The sequence below is a fragment of the Hevea brasiliensis genome, chromosome 11, assembly GCF_030052815.1.
Source record: "Hevea brasiliensis isolate MT/VB/25A 57/8 chromosome 11, ASM3005281v1, whole genome shotgun sequence".
NCBI classification, from domain to species: Eukaryota; Viridiplantae; Streptophyta; class Magnoliopsida; order Malpighiales; family Euphorbiaceae; genus Hevea; species Hevea brasiliensis.
The window spans coordinates 77,038,245-77,051,301 of record NC_079503.1 but is presented as its reverse complement, the minus strand read 5'-3'; the positions used below and the strand labels follow the sequence as shown (position 1 = coordinate 77,051,301).

At 23.5% G+C, this 13,057-nt stretch overlaps 1 protein-coding gene across 1 annotated transcript; it reads left to right on the top strand.

The window, feature by feature from the left end:
* The first annotated feature begins 11,227 nt into the window (after positions 1–11,227).
* Positions 11,228–12,746, top strand: LOC110650400 (protein MALE DISCOVERER 2-like). The gene is made up of 5 exons (XM_058129357.1): positions 11,228–11,338; positions 11,418–11,513; positions 11,735–11,878; positions 12,235–12,330; positions 12,552–12,746. Exons 1-5 carry the CDS (start codon positions 11,228–11,230, stop codon positions 12,744–12,746), a joined length of 642 nt encoding a protein of 213 aa, XP_057985340.1.
* The last annotated feature ends 311 nt before the right edge of the window (positions 12,747–13,057 follow it).

The window sequence follows — 13,057 nt, the reverse complement described above, 5'->3', positions numbered from 1 at the left end:
AATGCTCAGCTTCCACACCTTTTTTTTTTATCAGTTGTTCTATATTTGTCCTCTGATTTCATTGTATTCCATATTTTTTTTTTATAATTTCTCCCTAGCATTTCCATCAGAACGAGAGTGTAATATATTTGTTCCCTTGATGGGGTGCTGTGCTCCCAGCTGGTACATGTCATATGTATTTTGTGAATGAAGTTTGTGGTGTAAAAAACTAATTACTTGCCTTATTTTTATAAATAGGCTATTTTTTGTATTGTAATTGGAGTTGCTATGTTTTCGCAAATGATTTTCTAAAAAAGCAGGAAAATTTTGATCATGAGCTATTAGTCTAATTACAATACAATATAAACATTTAATTATGCAGATGGAGATATTTTCATTTGAATTTAAAAGAGTGTGAAATCAAGTACTATTCAACTTGCACCTTTTGCTTGACAGATTTAGATTTGACTCCTTACTATAAAAAGAAAAAAAAAAACCTACCCACTTAAATGTTTTTTATTTTTTCAACTTACCACACTAATAATCTAACATAAATTAATTATAATTAATTAAATAAAAAAATTTATTAAATTTGTAACACATTTTTTTTTAAAACAAAAGTGTAATACCTATTCATATTGAGATTAAACTAGACCTGTTCACTAGCCTCTGGGTGGAAGGAGGAGCTAAGATAGATACCTACATATGTTACCTGCTAATTAATCCATTCTTTGCCACCTATGGCTCTCCAACAACAAATCTATTCATTATATTATTTTATGTATTTTAGGACAATGTATAATTAAATCTTTGAGATATAGTAAAATTCACATATTAATTTTTTTATATATTTTTAATAATAATTTAATTTCAAAATTTAATTCTATTAACAAATAAAATGACCATTGACTCTAATAATTTAGTACCCGTGCAATACTGTGGTTGAAATGTTAAAATTATTTTTAAAAAAATTTATAAAATTTAAAAATAATTAAAAAAATAAAAATATTTAAAATGCACTTTGTATGAATAGATTTATCAATATGCCTGCCAATTAAAAGGTTTGAAAAAAAAATTACATGTTACTCATGCAAAATATTTATTTCAAACTATTTTACTCTTTTAGTGGAATTTTAATGTGATTCTAATTTTTACACTATAATTCAAATATTATTAAATTCTTTAATATTTTTTATAATTACATAATAAAATCAAATAAATTGAACATATTTATAATTTAGATAAAAAAATTTTAAATTTTTCAAAAATAATTATAAATTAAAAATAATAAAAGTGTATTATATTTGAAAAAAATTCACGAAAAAATATCAAAACTTAGGTTTTTTAACTTTTTTTTTTCAAAATTTCTTTCTTATTAAATGGTTTAAAAAAATATTACATATTATACAAATTGTTTATTTGGAGTTTTTCTTCTCTTTTTTGGTTATTTAATTTATATTATTATTAGTATATGTAAAAAATGATATCGAGAATAAAATTTTTAGCAAAAATTTATTTAATTGATATTAAATATGTTTGTTATTGGATTTTCTTATTCATATTATATATATGAACAACTGCAAAATTTAAGATTATTTTAAAATTATGATATTTTTTACAACTATTTTTAATCAATTTTTAAAACAAAGAGTATGGCTTTTATTACTTGAGATTAATTTCTTTTTTATAAATCATAAATGTTTACAAATGTTTGAAATATAATTGTTAGTATCATAATGAATAATAGATTAAATGAAATTATTTGAAAAATAAGTATGTTATAAGGTGAACAAATTTTTTAACTAAAAAATTTTAAATAAGTAATTAATTATGAGAATTTTTACTATTATTTTATTTTTTATAAAATTATTTTTTTAGAATTATCATTTAATATATTAAAATAAAGTCTAATTTATCTACATAATAATTTAAAATTTATTATGATTAGATTTTATTTATTTATAAAGACAAAATTAATTACGAGTTATAAATTATTTAATTCATGTGCAACGTATGCTTTTTTAAAAATTATATATATATATATATATATATATATATATATATATATATATATAAAATAAAATTAAAAATAAATTTTCATAAATTGAAATTTATTTTCAATTGTGCTTTGGTCAGCCAATATAGAGTCCAAAATGGATTAATTTCAATAAAACTTTAGCATAAAATATAATTTGATTCAAAGTTTGACAAAATTATAATAAAATATCTTTATTTTTAATTTATTAAAATTATTTGCTCAATTTTAAATCTATCTATAATATAGTGTCACTGTTAAAAAATATATTTTTTATTAATGAAAGTGAGAAAATAATTAAAAAAATATAATTTGTCTTTTAAAATTTTAAAATAACTATTTTTTTAAAAAGTGCATTGTATGTTGTTTGTATTTATTTTAATATTTGTTATTTAAATTTTGAATATATAATTTTTTATATAATATTATATTGTCATAATTTAATTAATTTTAATATCTAGTTAAATTTAATTTTTTTTTATTTTCATAATATTAAATTACCATCATGATATTTTATTTTTAATTAATGTTAGTTCAAAAAATTATAAGAAAATAAAGTTAATAAGAAATATTAAATTAATCAATTAAAATAAGATAAATAAAATACTATAAACATAATAGGTGAATACAAAATCTTACCAGAATTAATCTCAGCGATTCCAAAAATACCTATCAAATAAATAAAATTATATAAATAAGTTTAGAAAATTACACAAAAATGAATATGCAAATGACAACAAAATGAGAAAAAATACCGGGAGAATTAGCCTCTTGAAATATCCGAATAGTTTAGGTAGCCTTCAATAGTAATATCCCTCCTATTTTAATTTTTTTTAATTATTTTTAATGAAAATTATGATAGTTAATTTTGAGACCTAATATAATAAGAATTTTATAACTAATAATATTTAATTTTTATTTTACTTAAAATACCTTTTTTAAATAATAAAAAAATAATTATAAATAATTTTAAAAATTAAAGATATTTTTGATAATCCCATTATTCCCTTCTCACTTTTATATATATGACAAATATATTAGATAATAATTAATTTTCTCCAATATCTTATTAATTAATTTATTTAACAAATTAATAAGTTTCTTCTAATATATAGGTGAATAAAATGAATATATCATGTATATATTATATGTTAGATATTTATAATATAAAATTTATGATTTTGAGTTAGTTAGATATTTACAATATAAAATTTATGACTTTGAGTTAGTTAGATATTTATAATATAAAATTTGTGATTTTGATGGTCCATAATTATTACTTCCTTTAAATTTATATTATAAAAAATTAATAAAATAATTGAAAAAAAGAGTCATGTAAATATTGATGATAAAATAATTTAATATAATAAAAGTTTTATAAAAAATTAAGAGAGAATGAAAATAAGTCTTTATTTAACAAATCTCAATCAATTATTTTAACATATCACTAATCTTTCTATGTAAATGAATTTTTTAATTTTTTTAATTATATATTTGATTAATGAAATAATGTTATATAGGTGATAGATTCTATTTTAATTTTCATGATTTTTATTAAATAATTACTCAATTCAACTAAAAAGTAGAACCTATAAATAATGGTTAAAAATAATTTATATCCAAAAATTTTCAATTTTATTTTGTCAAAATCTATATATTATTAATCGAGTTAATTAAAAAATAAAAATTAAAATGTTTTAGTAACTCAAATAAAAAAAAATTTAGATTATCACATTGACAAATACCAAAAATTTATTATAAAGTTTTTTTCTAATACTGCAATATAAATTTTTAATGACAATAATTATTCTAACACCAATTCATAGTAATATTTGAAAAAAATATTGAATTTCATAAACAAATTTTAATTAAAATATTTTATTTAAATAAAAATAATAAAAAAGGACAGAAGAAATTATCTTTACTTTGACATTCTCAAGGGAAATTAATGATTTCATTAAAATAACATTAAATTAAATAAGTGTATGTATATATATATATATATATATTAAATTGAAATTATTTCAATAATTTTAATTTTGGTAATTTCAATCAATTTATCCAATAGTTTTTAATTTTAACAATTTCAATTAATTTTATCAATAAATTTAATTAATTTTATTCTATAATTTAGACATTTAAAAAAATCTTCTTTTTTTTCATGTGCTTAATAATGTTTAAAATTATTATTTTACCACAATAAAAATAGTCTCCACCTGTTTCATTTGAGAAATTTTTAAGAAATATTATTTTCATAATTTTAAAATTGTGCAATTTGTATAGGTAAAGAATTAGTGGATTCAAATAAAAATATAGGGATATAACTAATTTTTTAATTAATGTTTAAGATTTAAATTTTTGTTTTCATCTCAAAAAAATAGGTTTATTTATATTTTCACATAGTCTATATTATATATAAATGTGAAAAGGGAGAATATTAGTTTTGCCAAAAATACTATTTATTCCTCCAATTAATTGTAATTATATTTTTATTATTTAAATTAATTTTAATTTTGTATAAATTTAAAATTATTAATTTTAGAGATTATATAAATTTAAAATTATTAATAATACTTATAATTAACTTCAATTAAATATAAAATATTATACGAAGTAATTAATTAAAGTAAGAAACTAATAAGTGAAAAATAAAAAAATACAACTAATTTATATCGATATAACTATTTTATATATCAATATATGAAGAAGGGAGAATATAAGCTTTGTTTCGCCCCGTTGTCTTTTATTTTTAAAATTAATTATAATTATATTTTAATTATTTAAATAAATTTTAAAGTTTCTATAAAATTAAAATTCTTAATTTTAGAATTAATATAAAGTTAAAATTATTAGTCCTATTTATATTTAATTTTAATTAAATATAAAATTTTACATGAAGTAATTAATTAAAATAAGAAATTAATAAATAAAAAAATATAATTTGATCGTATTACAATATTGAGTAAAATAGTTTATTATTATCTAATTTTTAAATTTTTATTTATAATTAGTTATTTATTATATAAATTTAAAGATATTTTATTAGTTGTATATTATTTTTACAAGTTAATTTTCATATAAGATTTTTTTTATTTCAATAAATAATATATTAATATTTATAAAATTATAAATATTAATTAAAATTAAATATTTTTATGATTATAATTTATAAAAACAATAAAAATAATATAAATCATCTAAAGATTATTATTAATTTTAAAATTTATTAAATAAACAACTTAAAAGGAATTTTATTTAATTTTAATTATTTTCAATACTAATAAAAAATATTAAAGATAATTAAATTTAAACTTAATTAATTTATTCTTATATATATATGAAGGAGGAGGGGGAAACATTGGCTTCACTCAAATTGCCATTTATTCTTAATATTAATTATAATTATATTTTTAATATTTAAATTAACTTTAAAGTTTGTATAAATTTAAAATTTTTAATTTTACGATTAATAATTCTTAATCTATTTATACATAACTTTAATTAATTATAAAATTTTACAAGAATTAATTAACTAAAATAAAAAATATAATTTGATCGTATTACAATATTAAGTAAAATAGTTTATTAGTATCTATTTTTTTAATTTTTATTTACAATTAATTATTTATTATATATGTTTTAAAATATTTATTAGTTACATATTATTTTTTAGTTAATTTCCATCTAATATTTTTTTAATAGAACAATATATTAATATTTATAAAATTATGAATATTAATTAAAATTATATATTAATTACTATAATTTTTAAAAATGAAAATAAAAATAAAATAAATCACCCAAACATTAATTATTAATTTTAAAATTTGTTAAATGAACAACTTAAAAAAATTATTTAATCTTAATTGAAGACTAATACTAACAAAAAAAATTAAAAATAATTAAATTTAAACCTAATTAATTTATTCATTATGTAAATCTTTATTATTGGAAGTATATTTTTATTTCAATAAAACAATATATTAATATTTATAAAATTATCAATATTAATTAAAATTAAATATTTAATGACTATAATTTATAAAAATGAAAACAAAAATAATATAAATCATTAGAAGATTATTAATAATTTTAAAATTTGTTAAATGAAGAACTTAAAAGGAATTATTTAATTTTAATTGATGATCAATACTAACAAAAAAATTAAAGATAATTAAATTTAAACCTAATTAATTTATTCATATACATATTTATATTATTACAAGTATAATTTCTTAAAAATTATTATTATAAAGCTAGCATTATACCACCTATATAAAATATTATCTCTTGCATTAACAATAAATAAAAGATAATATTGATAATATATTAATTAATTAATTATATTTATATTTATATTATTACGACATTAATATTTTTTTTATTTTTATTCTTTTTAGTGTTAAAAATAGTACTATTTATAATCTTTATTCTTTTGAATGAAAAGAAGAATCGATAAGAATTGAAATAAAAAAAATATTGGATAAATTAAACTATATTTGACTAAATTTGTTTTATTGTGTTAATATAATTCTAATTTTCTATTAATAATTGAATCAAGAATAATATTATACCTAATTATACTAAATACCAAATAAAGAAATAATTAAAACTGAAATTAATTTTATAAAAATATTTTTTATGATGTTTTTATAAATATAATATAATTTTAATATAATGAAAACTTAAATAAGTAATAAATATAGTGCATTTATAATAATAGACTATGCATTAGAATATATATATTGGTACGAATGAGAAACAAACTTTTTAAACTAATAAAATTATTATTATAAATATTAATAATATAAATTTATTTTTTTCCTTTTAAATTTTATTTTTTAAAATTCATTTTACAGAAATTTTGTTATAATTTTTAATTTTGAAGTAGACCTCTCTCTCTCTCTCTCTCTCTATATATATATATATATAATTCAATTTTAATTAGAATATACATGATTAAATTTATATATTAATCAATAATGTATTTATAATATATATAATATAATCTACAAATATATTAAATAGATTTTAAATTTTTTGTATTAAATAATATGACAATATAAAATTTCAAAATATCAATATAATAAAAATGAAACTTTTATAATAATAATGCACTAAACTAATAATTTTTTTTTTTAAAAAATAATTTTATTTTCTAATTTTATTAGTAATTCCCTTTCACATTAATTTAGGCGTACAGTTTTATTATGCAAGTTAATATCATTTTAAATTGCAAAAAATTAAAAAAATATATGCAAATCAAACTTTTCTTAAAAAAATAAAATAATAGAATTTAAATGAATTAAATTCATGGACTAATTTATATTTATAATTAATTTATTTTAATTTTTAAATATTTTCACCTATTTATATTTTAAAAACTTATTATTATTTTTTTATTATATTAATATTATAACAAATAATTTTTTTAAAAATACAATCAAATAAAAAATAAATTTAAATTAATAAATATTTTTATTTATATAATTCATTAAAATGACATTAAAATTAATATTTTAATTTAAATAATTAAATATAAAATTTGTAATATAATGATAATATTATATAATATGAAATTAATAAAACATTATATAAAAAAATTAAATTATGAGTTTTTATAATAAGTATGAAAAAAAGTTAAATTAAAACCACTGAATAGTACATGTACATTAATTAAGATAAAACCAAATCAAGACAAAAGAAAACAAGTCTAAAAGTGAAAATCAAAACCCCTAAAACCTTACAACCGGAAGTTTCTAATTAATGGTGCAAACCCTTTTCTTTCCCCATTGTCTTAGCAGAATTTGAAGCATGCCAATCCCAACCAAGAACTCCACGCATTGTAGTGGGCTCAAGACATCCAAAACTCCCTTCAAAGTCCTAAGCCTTACACAGTCTGCCGCTTTCATCACCTTCTCTAGTCCTACCATTACTCCTTTCAGTGCCACCTGCACCAGTCCCCCCACCTGCTTCACTTCCTCCCCATTCTTCACTCGAACCACCAACCTTACCAACTCCGCCATCTTCCTGTCTGCTACAGCCACTTTGTTGCCTCTCCATTTCCCTTCCTGCCTTCTCCTCTTCTAACCTTATTTTCACCCGCAAAGCCTCAATCTTTCTCATATGTTCTTGTGTCAATTCAACTAGACTTGAACTGAGAACACCATTTGTCTTTATTGAGTTAACCAGTTTAAGCACTACTGAAGGTTTCCACCCAGTAACCCAATAATACGCATTCTCTAAAGGGGAAATCCAAATTGGACAAAAGAAAACAAGCACATCTTCATGGGCTAAGGCCCATTTTATAGTGTAGTAGTCTTTGTAAAGTTGTGTGACTTTGGACACTGAAGCTTACAGCTCTTGCTTATGCTCACACCTAGTTTTAGCTCGATAATCCTCAGACGCCCTTCACAGGTGTTGCTAATACTCATCGAGTTAACACATTCATTTTTCAAAAAACTCAGAGAACCTCTCTTCAACTTTAGTTTCCATATTTTCCCCTTTCGTTTATGCAAAGAGATGGAGAAAGAAGAGGGATAGCTAGCTAGCTAGGACTAGGTGGGAGATAGAGAGAGATGAATAGAGTGATATGTTTTTATATATAAGAAAAGCTATGCTTGTGCTTGGCTTACGTGCAGCAATGAGTTAGTGGTGAGTGTCAAGGGACGAGTGACTCTTTACAAATATGGAAAGCCTCCCCTAGAGAGGGACATGAGTTTGATGGACTTAGGTTTGACTTTGACCATGTTGATGAGTCAATCATGCACCCCACCACCTGATGTTTTATGTTTCTTATGTTGGAAAATGTATCAGTAAAATAAACTATGTTGAGTTCAACGTGGAACCCAGATATCTTCCTCTTCCTTCGCTATCTCCATCAACTTAACCCTCCTCTGAGGTAATATACAACTCTATGCAATTTGATTCTTTTGCTGACATGTTTCAATAGCTACAAGCCAACAACTTGCTTTAAGCTTTTGATTTTATTGATTTGAGTTTGATCATTTCTTGTTGCTTGCAGTTGCTTCAATCAACGAATTTATTATTTGAGTAATTATTAATTTATGTATTTTCAAAAATGGTTATGGTTATGAAGACCAATGAATAACAACTCTAACTCACAAAAAGCCCCTAAAATTAATAATAGCCAATTTTTTGTTTTTTCCAATTGATAACTCAAGCATACATAAAAGCTTTAAAATCCAAAATGTTACGTTGAATATAGGAATTTTCTGGGTTATGTGCAAAAAGAGTTTAGGAGAAAAAAAAGTATGCATATAGAGAGAGAGACTGTGCCCCAAGGCATTGCAACACCACCAGCAAAACTAGAAAGTGGGTGCTCAATTGAAGTTTTGTAAAATGAATGCATTTATCTCTCACTAAATATGATGCTTGGTTTTCTACTCAAAGCATGATAAATTGGATGAAATTAAAAAAGGAAAATCCAAGAATGTGCTCAGGTAAGCATAATATATATTTTGGGAACTTGACCCACGTGTTTGATCCAAACAAGGTCTCTCGTGGTACACCGATCAAATAATCTTTTTCTAGATCAATGGTCCATTGAAAAAGGTCCAAAATAGGTAGTCTAGAAACTGATTAACATCTAAAAATAATTTTATGAAATCCTATACTCTCATATCTCTGAAAATTGCTTTATGGCTAAATAACATTTGTATTCTAGCTACATGCATGGCAGGCTGACAAGCATATAATTTAACTATAAATTAGACCTGTTCACTAGCTCCTGGGTGGAAGGAAGAGTTAAGATAGATACCTACGTGTGTGTGAGTGTGTGTGTGTATATATATATATATATCACCTGCTAATTAGCCCATTCTTTATCACCTGTGTCTCTCCAAATCTATTCATTATATTATTTTTATTTATTTTAGGACAATGTATAATTAAATCTTTGAGATATAGTAAAATTTATATATTAATTTTTTATATATATTTTTAATAATAATTTAATTTTAAAATTTAATTCTATTAACAAATAAATTGACCATTAACTCTAATAATTTGGTACCCATTTAATACTACAGTTGAAATGTTAAAATTATTTTTTTAAAAATAAAATTTATAAATTTAAAAATAATAAAAATAATAAAAATGCACTTTGTATGAATAGATTTATCAATATGTCCACCAATTAAATGATTTGAAAAAAAAATTACATGTTATCTCGGGTTAACCATAAGAACATTGTCAATCTCATTGGCTACTGTGAGGAGGATGAACCTTTCAATAGGATGATGGTATTTGAATATTAATTTAATGATGGAAACTTCGATAGATTTCTCCTATGCTAATTTAGAGGCTGAAACATTTATTCTATGTCTTTAGTTAAAGAAATAGAACATCTTGACTGGAGTGTAAGGATGAGGATTATCATGGCCATTGCTTATTGCTTACAATACATGCACCATGATTTAAATCCACCAGTGGCACATTCTAACTTGAAATCACATAATATCTTTCTAACTGATGACTATGCAGCTACGGTAATCTCCTTTATGGGTTGGCTTCATTCTATTTTGTTTCTTTAATGTACCTTCTCATCGTATCTATGATCCCTCTCAGATGGCTGAGATCTCTTTCTTGCCACAAGATTCCTCCAAGTCGAAGAGCTCAAGTGACAATGAGTCAGTGCATTCTACATTGCCACCTTTGGCTGATGTAGAGAAAAATGTCTATTGTTTTGGGATTCTGTTGCTATAAATCATTTCTGGAAAGCTCCAATACTTGGAAGAACAAGGGTCCCTCAAAAAATTGGTAAATCTTTTATGAAATCCTATACTCTCATATCTCTGCGAATTGCTTTATGGCTAAATAACATTTGTGTTCTAGCTGCATGTATGGTTGGCTGACAAGCATATAATTTAACTATAAACTTACAGGCTACTGAATGTTTGAATGACAAACGTAGTATCGGTTACCTGATTGACCCAACCCTCAAGTCTTTCAAAAACAATGAGCTTGACCTCATATGCGAGATTATCCAAGAGTGCATACAACCAGATCCAAGGCAAAGCCAACAAACGTAGTATCTACACTGATTAAGCAACTCCATCATTTGAATATTAATTTAATGATGGAAACTTCGATAGATTTCTCCTATGCTAATTTAGAGGCTGAAACATTTATTCTATGTCTTTAGTTAAAGAAATAGAACATCTTGACTGGAGTGTAAGGATGAGGATTATCATGGCCATTGCTTATTGCTTACAATACATGCACCATGATTTAAATCCACCAGTGGCACATTCTAACTTGAATTCACATAATATCTTTCTAACTGATGACTATGCAGCTACGGTAATCTCCTTCATGGGTTGGCTTCATTCTATTTTGTTTCTTTAATGTACCTTCTCATCGTATCTATGATCCCTCTCAGATGGCTGAGATCTCTTTCTTGCCACAAGATTCCTCCAAGTCGAAGAGCTCAAGTGACAATGAGTCAGTGCATTCTACATTGCCACCTTTGGCTGATGTAGAGAAAAATGTCTATTGTTTTGGGATTCTGTTGCTATAAATCATTTCTGGAAAGCTCCAATACTTGGAAGAACAAGGGTCCCTCAAAAAATTGGTAAATCTTTTATGAAATCCTATACTCTCATATCTCTGCGAATTGCTTTATGGCTAAATAACATTTGTGTTCTAGCTGCATGTATGGTTGGCTGACAAGCATATAATTTAACTATAAACTTACAGGCTACTGAATGTTTGAATGACAAACGTAGTATCGGTTACCTGATTGACCCAACCCTCAAGTCTTTCAAAAACAATGAGCTTGACCTCATATGCGAGATTATCCAAGAGTGCATACAACCAGATCCAAGGCAAAGACCAACAAACGTAGTATCGGTTACCTGATTAAGCAACTCCATCATTTGAATATTAATTTAATGATGGAAACTTCGATAGATTTCTCCTATGCTAATTTAGAGGCTGAAACATTTATTCTATGTCTTTAGTTAAAGAAATAGAACATCTTGACTGGAGTGTAAGGATGAGGATTATCATGGCCATTGCTTATTGCTTACAATACATGCACCATGATTTAAATCCACCAGTGGCACATTCTAACTTGAAATCACATAATATCTTTCTAACTGATGACTATGCAGTTACGGTAATCTCCTTTATGGGTTGGCTTCATTCTATTTTGTTTCTTTAATGTACCTTCTCATCGTATCTATGATCCCTCTCAGATGGCTGAGATCTCTTTCTTGCCACAAGATTCCTCCAAGTCGAAGAGCTCAAGTGACAATGAGTCAGTGCATTCTACATTGCCACCTTTGGCTGATGTAGAGAAAAATGTCTATTGTTTTGGGATTCTGTTGCTATAAATCATTTCTGGAAAGCTCCAATACTTGGAAGAACAAGGGTCCCTCAAAAAATTGGTAAATCTTTTATGAAATCCTATACTCTCATATCTCTGCGAATTGCTTTATGGCTAAATAACATTTGTGTTCTAGCTGCATGTATGGTTGGCTGACAAGCATATAATTTAACTATAAACTTACAGGCTACTGAATGTTTGAATGACAAACGTAGTATCGGTTACCTGATTGACCCAACCCTCAAGTCTTTCAAAAACAATGAGCTTGACCTCATATGCGAGATTATCCAAGAGTGCATACAACCAGATCCAAGGCAAAGACCAACAATGAAGGATATCACTTCCAAGTTGAGGGAAGTGATTGCTATCTCACCTGATTAAGCAACTCCAATACATTCTCTGTTTTGGTGGGCTGAACTTAAAATATTATCTGTCCACCCTCAAGTCTTTCAAAAACAATGAACTTGACCTCATATGCGAGATTATCCAAGAGTGCATACAACCAGATCCAAGGCAAAGACCAACAATGAAGGATATCACTTCCAAGTTGAGGGAAGTGATTGCTATCTCACCTGATCAAGCAACTCCAAGACATTCTCTGCTTTGGTGGGCTGAACTTAAAATATTATCTGTCGAGGTTATTTAAGTTCTGTCTCACTCTCTTCTTTGTATTGTAAGTCAAGTCTCTCTCA